The sequence below is a fragment of the Antedon bifida genome, chromosome 5, assembly GCF_963402885.1.
Source record: "Antedon bifida chromosome 5, ecAntBifi1.1, whole genome shotgun sequence".
In the NCBI taxonomy this organism is placed as follows: domain Eukaryota; kingdom Metazoa; phylum Echinodermata; class Crinoidea; order Comatulida; family Antedonidae; genus Antedon; species Antedon bifida.
In genome coordinates, this window is record NC_136230.1 from 7,896,210 (window position 1) to 7,912,697 (window position 16,488).

Genomic DNA, 16,488 nt, shown 5'->3' on the forward strand with positions numbered 1-16,488 from the left:
GTTGTTGAAAAAACACAAGTCAAGTAAACAACATGATATTTTCTTTTATATCAAGAGACTGTAACTCCATTATTTGAACTTAAACTAGACCAGAGGGCTGTCAATCTTAACACTATTATTAATTAAACTTACTGCGCTTAAAACTTTTCTTTTTAATTAATTACTAAGTATTGTTAGACGCTCTGTTCTTTTTAGGGCGCCATATAAAAACCTGAATAGAATAGAATAGATGTATCCTCTTACCTAATTTTAAAATCTTCACGTAACTCTTCCTCCACTGCTTGACCGACACTTTGAGGGATCATCACCAACTTCTTGGACTGTTTTCGCAACGAAGTCGATCGAGAATGAGAAGAACTCTTGAAACTAGCTGCTGTGTTTAAAGAATCTGTCTTCCTGCTTGGGCCATTTGTGCCTCTGTTAAAAAGATTTCAGTTAAAAGTATTCACATTTATTATATGCAGATCTAAAAATAAATCAAAACTAAAATTCATACTAATATATTTCAACAAACCTTGAGATTGCCTCAGCACCAACTATAAGCGCCCTCACACAGACAGCCATCTCTTTGATGACCTTTGCCTCTGCTCTAGCAGATTGCGCTGTTGGGTTATCATACGGGACAGTCTGTGACTGGATGTGTTCAAGGTATAGTGGTATAATTGCATCTAACACACTCTGAAGAAAAAAACACAGTTTAAAGATTCAATCAACTGTTATTCACAAAAGCTTAGGTAGAGCCGCTATATTTTTACGTCAGAAAAATCTTCATATATGAATGAGATTCAGATAGGTAATAGGACGACATAGAATAAAATAATGATAGGAAGAACATAAGTGACAAAGTTTTAAGCATGGAATGTGATAAGTCATGATGAACTATTGAAATAGAAAGAAAGTTGAATGAATTCAATATTAAGCTCGAGCTCTTACAGTAGAACAATAATGTTAATCAACTGATGGTAACTTTACTTGAAGTTGCAAGAAGTACCAGCATATACTTACCAGCATCTGAGCACTTCTGCTAGTCTCTGGTGAGTACGCTACCACGACAACACAAAGTCTGATAGCTTCTAAGATTGAGAATTCATTGGACTGATCATTACCACTGTAGATAAAATCCTAAAAAACAAACAAAAAGTAAAACCGGGTACTTAATAAATCCCAGAAACTTTTTACACAAGTTTGTGACCCCTATATGATGTAGGTTAATGTCGACATGGAACTGAATGCAACTCACCTTATCTGAAAGGAACTAGTTTGCAATAGCACTCTTGTCAACCTTTAAGCAACAGAACTGATCAGAACATAAAGGAGCCAATGTGTGAGTGGTTTAATGACCTTTTCGGTTTATATTTTAAATAACTGTGTGTTATTTATTCAGTGTATGGTGAGTTAAGTTGAAATCTTTGTTGATTTATTTATTGTGTCTTTATACTGAATGACACTTTCAGTGCTAAAGCATTGATTTCCAAGGTGGTAGAGAGGTAGAGAAACATTAACAATATAATAAAAATAATTCAAAGATAACTAACAGTAAAGTAATTTACATTAGTACACACACATTTACAAAAAGGTAACTATCTACAAAACATACAGTATATATAAAAAAAATGGAAGGAATTCAAGGTAAAAGATACTTAATACTTAATCAATAATATTTTGTATTGAATTTTTAAAAGTTGAAAGTGTCATAGATTTATAGTTTGTTTTTGTGTCATTTGAAAGTTTGTTCCATAATTTAGTTGATCGATATACAAACGTTCTTTTGTGTATTTTTCCATGATGGTTCAATAAGTCTATTATTACTCTACTCTCTACTCTAAGTGTACAATATGAGTGCAAGCAATCATTAAAAAATAAATTTGTTTTGATAAGTAACAAGGAGCATGATCATTTAGTAATTGTTCTTCCCACTAAGTTTACACCACCCCAAAGAACTTAAAATATCTATGTTGACATAAGCCCATCTTATATATAGAAAGTATAATTGAACAAACCAATGTTTTTAGCGGTTTTTCTCCGGTAACAAGTTCCATGATGTCTAAAATTCCATCTAGAGGTTCCTCACAATGGCCTTCAAGTGACAGCAACAGTTTAAACAAACATCGAGCAGATACCTGTCAACAAAATACAAATGCCCCAAGTTATATGAATGGTCAACCAGAAATTTAACTGAAACTAATGGATAAACACCAATATGTTGGTATACAATAGACAAACTTCACAGACATGGATTCACCGTTTGACATGACGTAGGTAAAATGAGTAACAAACACATTTTTTTTAATGATAAAATGCATTTCTAAAAATATCAATTTCAGCACGATGTCTAGCAAAGGTAAATCACGTTAGTACAAGAGATTTCTCATTTTTGTGAGGATTGGCATCCCAGCAAATTGGCTAGAGACATTCGATGGTCTGATTGATTGAATGGCTATATACATCTTTGTTAAGACCGACTTAAGGCCACAGTCTACTTGTAGTTAAAAAATCCAGAAATCTTAATATTTTTTGTTCAACCTTTTACAAAGTGTCAATATTGATGCAAAAAGACGAAAAATATCAATTATAACTAATTTGCATATTTATGATGTCATCCAAGATGGCCGCAACTTTAATAAATAGGTACATAGCATTATCACATAGTATAGATGGTGTATGCAAACATTCTAAATTTAGCTATGACAGTTTCTGTCTACCTTTCCTGGAGGCACTGGTGCCATTTGTGTGTGACAATTTGGTTTCTCCACAATCAGTAAGGGAGCAGCACTTCCAAACATCTAGAAAAAAAGACAGCAAAGTTAGATTTTCAAAAACTACAAATCCAAAAACTATATTATCTGTTCAAATCTACTCATAATTTTGTCTGGTTAACATACCAGAAGGATTAAAAGGATTTCAATCAACATACCTGGAGTATAAAAGGTTTCATGTGTAGTTTGTAGAACTGTTTACAAGTATACTAAAACAAAAATCAATAAAATTTAATGTTACATAAATCAAAATGTGTGTTTCCAGTGTTTAAAGAATTGAAGATATTCTGAAAAATGTATCATTTTACAAATGTGTACGAATATAAACTAGTAATTAATATTAAAGTTTATTTTTAAGTCAAAAAAAAAAAAAGTTTAGTCTAGTTCCAATCGGGTAGCATGGGCAATACAAATTTAAAAGAATCTACTAGTCTACCAATAGTACAAAGTATGAACAAAGCATGCGATAGAAAATGAAGAAGGTCACATATACTATAATTGCTTCATGCTTGATGCAGCTAATCTAAAGAAATATTCTTAATCACATAAAAACAATTATTATAAACTATCATGAATTCTATAGACACAGTCTAAGATCGATATAAACCTTCTAATCTTCATTGATAATAAAGATGGCTGGATAACATTATATTTAACATTTTAACAAAAAATCTAACAATTATTAAGCTAAATATTACATATTACAAAGTGGACAAAAAGTGTGTACTAAAATATCAGTGCTCTATTAAAATAACATTTTCTTTCAAGTCCTGTCCTGATTTCCCAATGTTAAAATTAAATTAATTAAATTTATACAATAATAAGTACAATTATTCTAATTTAGCAAAAAATGTACTATATAAAACTTGTGTAAGCTTTATCTTTGTCTCCAATTATACAGTACATAATACTATACAATACATTATGTTAAACAATTAGCAGACGACGACAAAATGCAATGAAGCATGCAATGATACCTCAATGGCGCAACGTGTAACAGAGCTTGTGTAGTATAAAGAATGAGCGCGAAACAAGGTGGGTAGTAGTAGATGATATCTGTGTATGAGAAATAAAACAAATGCGCATCTATGTCAATTTCTTGTAACCTCTAATGTGTAACTTGTTAAGTCTATACTTAACTAAATGATAGCGATATTTTGTTTTCCTTAAGTGCCACACTAAATAGCTGTTGAGCCTATGCTTGGTTCCTACTTGGACGCAATGAAAGGTCGTAACCGCACTGTAAGTAAATTGACCAATATTGACGTGATGGACCATCAAAACTGTCACTTGTGATTGATCAACTCACTTGTGTTGCGCTTATGTTCTTGTGTTGTGTCCTAGTGGGAACCAAGCTTAACAGAAAAATATGAGCACGACATTTTAACAACTACATTGTCGCGTGGTATATTGTCAACAAAATGTTCATCTTGTAAATAAATACACATCCATTTCAAAACAAGATCAACTGACTAGGATTGTTGTGGTTTTGAAATTGAATAAAAAGGTAAATTATTTTTTCATTTACTACCCCTGGGTATCCAAAAACTGGACGGCATTTACACGGCTCCATTTTTCCATATTTTATTACGTGTTCTAACAAAATGTTATTCTCATGGCATACAAACAAGATTGATTGTTTGTTTGTTGTTGTAATATTTCAAGTACAGGTACTGAAAAATGAGAACATGTCTTCTCTAATCAGGGAGGTAAAATACACCCCCCCCCCCCCTCTGCTCTAATCAACTTAGATGATGACACTATTAGTTGTTTAATACAAATGGATCTTCCACTGTGATGCTTTTGAATTATACATCTGTTCTTAATTAATTTAAATGTGATAATACATATAATTATTTAACATTTACTGGCACAAAGTCTCTCCTATCGAATCAGTTTTTAGACAATGTGACACTTGACAGACTGCATAGACCAAATTGAACCTGTTTTATAAGTTGAAATAACCAAGAATCTTAAAATGAAAGATGAAATGACATGGGATGAAAATCACAATCTGAAAATGATGGAAGAAGCATGAACAGATGCAATGATTCTGATTGGGCGCACAAGAGTAATAATCATTCAAACCACCTTTAACCAATCGCAGCAATGCAGGGTAAACCACATGACTTACTTAATGAGTGGAAGAATTTATTAATAACTCATTTATTAACACTTTCTTTACCTTTGCATATTAATTAGATGCAACACATCATTTGCGTAGTAATAATTTAGTCTAACCTCATTCATCCAGCTTGGTTATATGTATTATTTATTTATTTTATTTAAATCATTAGCACTTTGGTGTAACACATTATTTGCATAGAAATTAGGTGTCTGAACATCATTTGCATATAATTGTGTTACAATTAAGTAGAGTATAAAAACAAAGCATAAAGTTTATATTCTATCTACCATGTTATTGTATAGTAGTTTCGAATTCATAAAAACATTACATATGATGAACATATGAATATTTGCATACATTTTCTCAAAAAAAAAAAAAATAATTCACATTGAAACCTTTTCAAATGTTTCATTAATTTTAATTTGGACTAAAATTTTTAAAAATTAGAAAATTAAACTCAGTGCATAAGTCATGTGATTAAATATGGTTAAACATTAGTTCTATCTGTGCACTAAATGTGTACCTCTCTAATTAGTATGTGTCAAAGTAAAGAAAGGTGAATGACAGAAGCAAGCTAATTTGAATACAGGTGGCTGTAATTTGTAAAATGCTAGTGGAAGAAACAGGTTAATCTACCTCAATGGCACTGGTTACCATGGGGTTACAGTTATAAGCAGAGTAGATCCGCATAATTGTAGGCATTGTGCTTTGGTATCTGAAATTGATCATCCTCATTAAAATCATTTTGTGTAGGGAACATGTTCAAAATTATTCTACTACAATAACTACAATTTGTACTGTAATAATGTATGATTTTATTCAATGACAATTATGAGGTAGTCACGGTGTATATGACTAAATAATGGAAATTGTTAAACAGTAAAACTTGTAGTTATTGCAGTTAGTATACGTTGATGATCCCTTAGGTGAAACCAATAAACCCCTACTACGGAATTTCTTTCATACACCAACAAACTCCTCCAAACTCTCAAAATCAATCATTGAAAATCAATAAATCTTTGAATCAAGAAATCTGTTAAATTGATCAGAAATGTTAAATATAAAATCTGTAATGTATAAATAATATTGGTTTACAAAGAAATTTATAAATTGAGATCATGTTCTTTACCATCTAAATATATTGGTATACAAAGTTCAACAATTTAGCGCCCTTATCTCTGTATCGTATCTCCACATATTGCGTGTCCAGTATCATAGGAAAATTATGTAATACAGTGTCAAGTATGTATCACATCTGTAGTATGTTAACTTAGGATAAGTTTATGGGTACAGGTATTACATGCAATAAATATGCGACACTGTATTACAGAATTTGCATATGATAATGTGCAAATTCTAAATACAGTACACAAATCAAATAAATTAAAAATTTAAAATACTGGAAAGTAAATCTTACCCCTTGGTAGCAAAAATCTGTTTAAAATGCTTTGCTATATTAATATATGTAGCAAGGCAAACCCGCAATAAGGACATGTCCTCGCAATGCAGTAATAGAGCACCATTAATGACGTTTAGGAAAAGCTGCATGTCAGCTCCCCATGCAAAATCTGGAGACATGTTGCTGAACATAGTTGAAATCAACTAAAACAAAAATGAATTATTACGGTAATAGCATTTACTTGTTAAATTTAAATTGGTACAATTCATGTTAATTTAGAAATACAATAGGCCCACCACAGCCATGTAATATTTCATAATTAATTAGCCCATCATAATAACATTATTGTTAAGATCCTTGTTTTACTTGTGTATCTTATAAAAGCCAACTTTCCATCTTGAATAAATGAATAGTCTAATTAGAAGAAGTAGTTTTCAAAACTTGTTGGTGCAGAGATTTTTGTTTAAAAAAGTCAGAAAAACATTTTTATTCTGCAGCTCTTACCTTAACCCATTGGAGTTTATGAATGACATCTAATCCAAACAATTCCTAGAAAAAAATGTTTTTATTTATGAAATCTATATATAATCGTATCTTCTGCACGGACAAACAAAGTGGGTTAGAGATTTGAATATATTACACATGTTCTATATCAACACAAATATATTGATTACCTTTCCAAGAGCTGGACTTCTATAAAGATCAAACTCCGCATCCAATGCTTTACGAGGGAATGATGGTAACCTCATCAGTTCACCATGAAGGAATGCTATATGAACTGGCATCTAAAAAGCAACAAATTGTATACTGACAATGAGCTCGCATAGAAAAAAAAAGTGATTGTTGAAAACATTTTCCAGGGGCTGTCAGCATTAGAAGAAAATGTCTTGAAAAGTCTTGTGTTGCATAAAATTTTTGACTTACAAAAAGCTCAAGAACCATTTAATAGAACTGCTACCATGAATTGCAGTACAAATTGTGATACAAAATAAACCAATCAGATATTCAGTACACTCATGGCATCAGAACAGAAAGAACTAACCTGACTTGGATTTGTGTGACGTAACGTTGACAATGTAAATGAAACTCTTCCGATTTCTGCTAGCTTATTTGTAAATGCTTGCCTCTGTAGTTGTTGTATACCAGACTGGCGACTGAAATACTGCAGCTTAAGTTCAGGACTCTGCATTCGTTTGTACATGTAGAAGTCGCGTACGTATGACCGCATAGCTAGCATTTGATCTAAGTAATAAAAAGTAAATAAAATGTTTCCTATGCTGTAGGACTTTAATCTCATGTCTGTGATGCAGCCACAAGAAAGAAAGTGGTGCGGTTGTCGCAAGAAATGGAAACAAACTGTGCAGGCCACACGCAAGCTTCTGTCAAAAAGTGGTCAGGTTGAAACTTTACCAACCGTACTGGTGGATACCAGATTGGCAGTTCTTTGACATCATTTCTATATTGTTTGTTTTTCCAACAGCATGAATTACAGGATCTTATATGAACCTTTAGGTAGTGGCACTTGGACGGTCAGAAAATTCCTGGAGCTAACAGGATTTAAATTAAGGAGCCACAGTGTCATTACTAAATTTGAATTTGGTGTAAGCTTTATAAGTTCCTATATAAGTTTCAATTTTAGTATACACATAACCTGTAAAAAATGGGAAAAAGCAAACTTCAAGAATACTTTTAAGCCCAGATTGTCTCCTCGAGTCAGGGTATCTTGCATTCACATATCTTTAAAAAATGATATCTATATTTAAAACTCACTTGTCTTCTTATCAACAAGAAAATGGCAGGACTGCTGATCCGGAGAGATGTGATAAAATTCAAGACAGTCTTCCAAAATCTGATGAAATTGCATGTCCTAAGCAAATAGAATAATACAATTACAGAACTGGCACAATGGTGCAACTTCATGAAATGGTGAAGCAAAATAAAATGTTTATTAGCATTGATGTTTCACTTCAATGCAAACTCACAAAAATTATATTAGAAAACTGCATTCCAAACTGAAAGCAATGAACATATTCCATTATATTTTATTATCTCTGAAAAATTATTGATTCCACAGGAGAATAAAAAACTGTGTGGCTGTGGATACAAACAAGGGTTAGATTATCAAATGTCCTTAGCAAAAAAAGTAATCTTAACTTTGTTTTGCTTAAGTTAATTTTCAAAATAATCTAAGCAAATACTCCCAAGAGAAATATCCCCAGAAAAACAACCACTTTCACAGTTTTCTTTTCTCCAGGAAATCAAAATCTGCAAATGAGGGCGTTCTGCAAACCTTCTATAAAATGAAATGATTAAATACAATGACCAAGAGAGAGCATGTGTGAAGCCACTATCCATCCTTGTACTGTTGATAAAAAGCAATGAAATGTAATAAGCTCTAAAACCCTGGTATTCAACTTTTAAAATGACATATAACATGTGGCTACTAAGAAACAAACCAAAATTGTGGAGAATTCAATTTCAGAAGAATGATAAGACCATGAATTCAATCAACGAAATTGACAGTTTGAAATGAAATTTGTCATTGTACCCAAAGCAATTTATAATACTGTACAGCCTAGCTGTAATGTGCAGTAGCCATGAGTGTGATATAAAACCATTTTTGCCATTGAATACCAGAGTTCTAAATTCTGGCAAACCTGCATGAACTTTTCTCATATTTGTGATAAAAATAAAAAGAAAACACATTTTCCATAATTGAATCACAGTTACGTAATTAAAACAACTTCACCGCAGAACATGTAAAGCATAGTTTATGACTGTATGTATATATAAAATTGTATATATTTATTAAATTCAATCAATATTCATTATTATAATATATTATTTGTTCTTTTTTTTAAATGTTATGTGTTATATAAAATATAAAAAAAAACATTGAAAATTTAATTAGTATGACATAAGCTTGGGCCAATTAGTGTTAAATTCAGTGTTTAGGTAACAACTTACTCGGGTAAATAACTATAGCCCATATTTTTATATTTGAAAATAAATTACTCTCAATTTTTCCTTTTGTCATGATCTGTAATATCTTTATGTGGTTTTAATAATTTTACAATATAATATTGTGAGCATACATACAGTAAATTTAATAATAAAATTCAACTAAAATTAAGAGATAAGAATTATACAATACGATTTTAAAGAAAGAATTTTCATAAACCGTTTTAGTAATTACAATATTTAAACTATTTAAAAAAATTGATCATGTCATGTAGTGTTAAAATTTACAATAACAATAGCATTTCTTTTTGGCAAGCAAAATAATTAAAATTAATTGAAATTTCAAAATCAAAGATTATACCTCAAGATGATGCAAATGAAACCTGATTGGTTGGGAAAAGTTCTGCAAATATTTCTTTTTGTTGCAAAGAAAAAAGTATTATTTGTAATTTCTTACTAAATTATTAATAGGTATTAATAAGCATTTTTAATCAGCAGTTATCACTATTTTATAATAAATATTAACAGCAATGAATATTGATGATGTATTTTGTTAGTTTTGTTTTCTGCTTGAACCTGATTGGCTGCTTCAAACGCGGGCTTCAATCGCCACTTGAACACCTTGCGAAATCTTCGTCGTTGTCTCTTTAGTAGAATTTAATCAGTCAATAATAAAAAATGTTAAAAATATAATTTTTAAACCATAAATGTATAAAATAATAATGAAAACTTAACATATTGTTCTCATACACTTAAACCAAAGACCATAAAATTACATTATTATTATTGTGGACTAAAGATGTTATGCCACCAATAGATCTATACACCTCTAATTTGAGACAGTCATAGTAGACACTTTCTCTGCTCACAGGAGAGCAAAGGGAATCTATATTATTTAAATGTATAATTTTTCTATAAAGTTTAATTAAAATATGGAATAGATTTCGTTTGGGGTGAACCAAACCAAACATTAACAAGCATATTGTGTCAAATCCTGAAATTGATTTCTGAGTAAATACATATACAAAGACTACAAGTTGGCAGTGTTATCTTCTTGTATATTATTAGCAGTCTTATCTGCTTGCTCCTCTAATCAGAAATGGTTGGCATTTGTAGTGAAAGAGCAAACTTACCTCATTGACTGGTAATTGGGTTGGAATATCAGATTCATCAGGCCCGTGGATAATTACTTTCTGTAAAAAACAAATGAGAAAATTAATCACTGCAGTTTTGCAATTTTCGTAATATACTTTAAATGTACAGACATAGTAGAAAAAAAACATGAATTTCCTGTTTACAATTGAAACAAGTTTGGTCATTATTCCTCTACAGTCTGTGTTGCATGTATTCCAATCCATCTTGTGATTTCAAAGTCTTGTTACCCACAATTTATTAGAACTATAGATTACTGTATAATATGATATACAGACAACTACAAAACACCAAGAGAGTCTGGCCCAAATTTATGGTCTTCCAAAAAATTTAGTTTTTCAAATTTCAAAGTAGGAAATGAATAGCATAATTTAGATCACATGAACATTCTGTTTTGAGAGCGTTTTTGGTAGTCTTAGTGGGGCAAGTTGACTGTATTAATTTATGATAGAAAAGAAATTCACCTTAGCATACGGCACATTCGCACTGATTAGGACAGTTGGCTAAAGAAACAAAAAATAAACAAATTTAGCATGGTAAATATACATTTGAAATATCAAAGTATGATGAGGAGTTCATATCTTCATATATATATTTTTTTTCATTTTTAATATTACACTTCATACAACAATAGGCTATAAGAATCCATGATATACACATGCAGTGGTAGCCATGAGAAATAAAGTGGTCTGGGGGTTTTCGCAAAAAAAGGGAACAATTTCTGTTCAAGCCACTAGGTTGTCACTCAAAGGCTTCTGTGAAAAAGTGGTCAGGTTGAAACCTTACTGGTGGCTACGGCCCTGTCATGCCATGTTATGAACGACCCTCCACCCCCAACTGGATATAATTTCCCAATATCATATAGACTGTTTATTGTGGGCTTACAAGAGGTTATTTCTAACAATCTAGATAAACCAGATAAAAGAAAACTTACATCACACTGCTCTTTTTTGAGTGTTTGCTTCAAGTCTTTGAAAGTTACCCCTACAACATATGGAATGATTCTCCAGATGATGGATAGCGCATTTGCAATTGCCTCACTGGCACCCGAGTGAGGAGTTCGGCAAGTGTACATCAGAAATCCTAGCTGTAACATAAAAACATATGGGATTATTTTAGTGAAGTCAGAGAGGTAGAAGACAACCTAAAAATGTTGAGTTGAAAAGATGGATAAAGTACTCAGTACTGTTCTTTCAGATACAAGGATTTTTTATTTTTCTTGTGAGGTGGATCGACCACCTTTGAGAAGGATAGTGATGAATTATGGCTAAATTGATAATAAAAATGTGATAACTATTACAAATATAATGAGATTTAATATACCAAGTAATTGAATAAAGTGTGTGCCGTTTGTGGTGGCAGTTCACCAACGTGAGTTAGTAACTTCTTTAGTAGTAAGATTATCTCCTCCTGAAAATGAAAATAACATTTTAACATTAACTTCCATAAATGCCACAGAGAAGTTCAAATCTATGTTGGTAAATTTATTCTGTTATGTAATTAACACAATCAGATATAATAAATTGTTTGGAAGTTTGATTAGCACTGAAAGAGACTTGGCCTACACCTAACTAAATCATTTTGAAAGACTTTTTTCCATAATTTGATGGGCTTAACAACCAAGAGTGGCCTTATTCCACACAAACCTGTTTCTCTCGTATGGTAATCTTTTCCAGAATGTATCTTAAAATAAGAGCTGGTTCTTCTACCAAACATGACCATAGCACTTTCCCTGCTACTTCACCAACTACAGTGGAAAAAAAAATGCAGAGTTAAGGCACAACAATGATTTCAAAGTAAAAAAAAAACACACAACCTGCTGTAAAGTTGGACAATAATGTAGGACAATCTAGGCGATTGGTCATCCCAAGACAAAAGACAAATAGGTTGTTTGGCTTGGTTCACTTCTGGAAAATCGCAAACAAAAGAGTGGTCATGTTGAAACCTTACCAATCATACTGGTGGCTCAATATTAAACCTAGCAGTTTGGCATGCATATCTATATATATACTCTGTAAACATGTATTGATAAATTCAACTATTTATGAATGTTATCATTGAATATCCTAACCTGCTATTCCTTCTGCATTTACTTCCCCATCATCAAGCAGTCGGATCAGGTGCACCAGTGTACTACAGATGCATGATGGGAAGAACAGTTGGAAAGTTGGCTGGTTGTGATGGAAACGCTCTGGGAAAACAGCATCATCATCACCTGCTGAAGAAATATTTATGGCAACTTTTCCATTAACTTTTATCTATTATTTTACACTATTTCTCACAATGTAGCACTACCGATTAAAACATAATTATTATTAATACTTTACAGAAAAATTAAATATAAAATATTTTAGTTAACTATTTCAATTATTAATAAACTTGACTTAATATAATTGATTTAATATTACAAATGTATTATGTTCGTTTCACACATTTGTTTCTTTTTTTTCTTCATACATATTTTGGTATCTAAATTTAATGGGAAAAATAATTTAAAAAGTACAAATAGTACCATAATAATTGAAATCCTTCCATATGTTTTTAATTTGATATTATCATTATTTATTGTGATTAGTAGAAATTCACAGACGGTTCTCCCTCAAATTAAAGATTAATTTTTTATTTTATATGGCACAGTTAGTTGTCAATTAATAATGACTTACTAATTTACTAATTATTATTAAATAATGTATGCATGCATTTGTTTCTTTTTTTTCTCCATAAATATTTTTGGTATTTAAATTTAAAAAGTACAAATAGTACCATAATAATTGGAATCCTTACATATGTTTTTAAATTTATTTTATCATTATTTATTATGATTTGTAGAAATTCACAGACGGTTCTCCCTCAAATTAAAGATTAATTTTTTATTTTATATGGCACAGTTAGTTGTCAATTAATAATGACTTACTAATTTACTAATTATTATTAAATAATGTATGCATGCATTTGTTTCTTTTTTTTCTCCATAAATATTTTTGGTATTTAAATTTAAAAAGTACAAATAGTACCATAATAATTGGAATCCTTACATATGTTTTTAAATTTATTTTATCATTATTTATTATGATTTGTAGAAATTCAAAGACGGTTCTCCCTCAAATTAAAGATTAATTTTTCATTTTATATGGCACAGTTAGTGGTCAATTATTAATGATTTACTAATTCAACTAATTATTATTAAATAATTAGTTAGAACTTGGGAACATGTTAAGGTACTACAGGTTGCCTCATGAGGAGTACCTCAATGTAATAGGTTTTATATTAACATGGGTAACTTTCTGTTTAATTTAATAAGAGTTTTTAGTAAAATAACCAAGCCAGTATAAAATGCAAATTGTGTCTACCCAAGTAGTAATATGTGTGATGTTTTCCAGAGTATAAATGTGCATTGGTATTTTCAATGCTCTGACCTGATTAGTTTTACAACGTGCTCTTTATGTAGATAAGTTAAGTTACCAAAGGTTTCTAGCGTGTTTACACTGAACTTATAATGATAATTCAGTCAGTCAGTTATTTTGAACAATCGGCAAAAACCACTAAAATCACAAAATTACATCTTTCATTTGAGGGAAATCTATATATATTATGTCTCATATTATTGCTCGTAAATAGAAATACAATTATATTATTAATTTATTATAGAAATTAGAAAAATATGGTTTGAAATGAGTGCTAAACAAGACTATTATTTTTCATAAATTTGCAACAAAAACAGTGAAAAAAGTTCTAAAAAAACCAAAACTACTAGGAAATTAACAACAATTGTGCATTAAACAAAATGTTTGGAACTATAATAATCAATAATTTAATAGTAAAATACAGAGACGATATAATTAAAAAAACATTCTACCATAAAATAAAAAGAATATAATTTATTAGTATTAAAAAATAGAAGAAGTCATCTATTCCTGAAATTAAAAAACATTAAATATAATAATGATTTGGATTTACTAGTCATGCATGTGCTGCGAATCAAGCAAGTGTGATGCAAGAGATAGGAAAGGTATTTCACAAACAGCTAAAATATGCGGTAAAATTCAACTATTAGGGTGAGATTTATTTCATGCAGCAACAACGTTTTACATACAGGAAATTTTTTTTATTGATATGTAGGTTTTATATGTCATCATTTATTTCGGTGAATGTCTCAACATTTGAAATTATATTTTGATTATTTGTATGGTATGTCAATATTGAACAAAATGTCAATGTACTATTAAAATGTCTTTTTTCTAACTGATAAATTTAATATAATATAATATATGAGTATAAACATATTTTGAATAAGGATTTTATCATTTACTTGTTTATTTTTACACACCAGCTGTGATGGGGGTCAAGCTTAAAGTATCTTACTTATTTAACCTCCTTTCACACTTCTTTGTTTTTTTTAAAGTACAAGTATCTCTATATATTTGTTTTTAAATTAGTTTGATTACCTTATTGTTTATTACTATGATACCTGTTATCATTGTTTCACATAACTTGTATTATTATTAAGTGTGAAAAATTGAATAAAAGATAAAAAGAAAAAGAAAGTTTTGCCATCCATTTTGATTGCTTGCTCCATGGTGTGCTGATAAAAAGGACCTTTAAAGAATATCTGTGGGGGTATGCTTACAAACTAATCTGTGTTGTGATAGTTTCTCATTGTTTCCTCTACCACAACACTACAATAGATGTGTGACCATGGTCCTATTCATGGTGTGACTATGCCAAGTTCTAGAGTAAGAAGAAACCATGGAAGCAATGGGAAGTCACCTGGTTTGAAGCACCAGACATTTCTCCGATGCTTTGTAATTGTTGACATCACATCATGTCACCAAACAGTTTAAACTATAGACCAGATAATAACGTTTATTTTAATGATGAAGCCATATAATCTCTATAATATAAAATGTACATATTCAATGTTTGTTTGTGTGCATTATTATTAGTAATTATTAGTAACATCTTACTGCAGTTACTGCAGTAACTACATTGTTACAGTAATGATGTATGATTTTAATTACTTTCAATGTAAACAAAAAAAGCTTGCTAATAATTGCATAAACAGGTTTAAAGATTAAATGAAAGTCACTTAGTTACTGCAGTAACTGCAGAAGAATAAACATGATCCATCAATAAAAAGGTTATGTTAACTTATTAATAATAAGTTAAAATATGAATACGTTAAGATATGAATGTGAAATGAATATGTTGAGATATGAATGTGAAATGAATATGTTGAGATATGAATGTGAAATGAATATGTTGAGATATGAATGTGAAATGAATATGTTGAGATATGTATGTGAAATGAATATGTTGAGATATGAATACATTAAGATATGAATGTGAAATGAATATGTTGAGATATGAATGTGAAATGAATATGTTGAGATATGAATAAGTTAAGATATGAATGTGAAATGAATACGTTAAGATATGAATGTGAAATGAATACGTTAAAATATGAATGTGAAATGAATATCATGATATGAATATGTTAAGATATGAATGTGAAATAAATATGTTAAGATATGAATAAATTAAAATATGAATGTGAAATGAATAATAAGATATGAATACGTTAAGATATGAATGTGAAATGAATATTTTAAGATATGAATACGTTAAGATATGAATGTGAAATGAATATCAAGATATGAATACGTTAAGATATGAATGTGAAATGAATATTAAGATATGAATACGTTAAGATATGAATACGTTAAGATATGAATGTGAAATGAATATTAAGATATGAATACGTTAAGATATGAATGTGAAATGAATATGTTTAGATATGAATACGTTAAGATATGAATGTGAAATGAATATTAAGATATGAATACGTTAAGATATGAATGTGAAATGAATATTAAGATATGAATACGTTAAGATATGAATGTGAAATGAATATTAAGATATGAATACGTTAAGACTTGAATGTGAAATGAATATGTTTAGATATGAATACGTTAAGATATGAATGTGAAATGAATGTTAAGATATGAATACGTTAAGATATGAATGTGAAATGAATGTTAAGATATGAATACGTTAAGATATGAATGTGAAATGAATATTAAGATATGAATATG

At 30.1% G+C, this 16,488-nt stretch overlaps 1 protein-coding gene across 1 annotated transcript in view; it reads right to left on the reverse strand.

Moving 5' to 3' along the window:
- The window catches only part of LOC144843279 (protein unc-80 homolog), an 85,201-nt gene that overhangs the window by 14,575 nt on the left and 54,138 nt on the right, over positions 1-16,488 (reverse strand). The window contains exons 25-42 of the mRNA XM_078700074.1: positions 12,468-12,614; positions 12,043-12,143; positions 11,720-11,806; positions 11,331-11,483; positions 10,861-10,899; positions 10,378-10,437; positions 8,054-8,150; positions 7,326-7,525; positions 6,958-7,068; positions 6,788-6,832; positions 6,302-6,486; positions 5,521-5,599; positions 2,915-2,965; positions 2,703-2,783; positions 2,001-2,120; positions 1,006-1,122; positions 515-678; positions 244-417 (exon numbers count right to left, since the gene is read on the reverse strand). Of these exons, the coding sequence (XP_078556200.1) occupies positions 244-417; positions 515-678; positions 1,006-1,122; positions 2,001-2,120; positions 2,703-2,783; positions 2,915-2,965; positions 5,521-5,599; positions 6,302-6,486; positions 6,788-6,832; positions 6,958-7,068; positions 7,326-7,525; positions 8,054-8,150; positions 10,378-10,437; positions 10,861-10,899; positions 11,331-11,483; positions 11,720-11,806; positions 12,043-12,143; positions 12,468-12,614 (2,011 nt within the window). The remainder of the gene's footprint in view (positions 1-243; positions 418-514; positions 679-1,005; positions 1,123-2,000; positions 2,121-2,702; positions 2,784-2,914; positions 2,966-5,520; positions 5,600-6,301; positions 6,487-6,787; positions 6,833-6,957; positions 7,069-7,325; positions 7,526-8,053; positions 8,151-10,377; positions 10,438-10,860; positions 10,900-11,330; positions 11,484-11,719; positions 11,807-12,042; positions 12,144-12,467; positions 12,615-16,488) is intronic.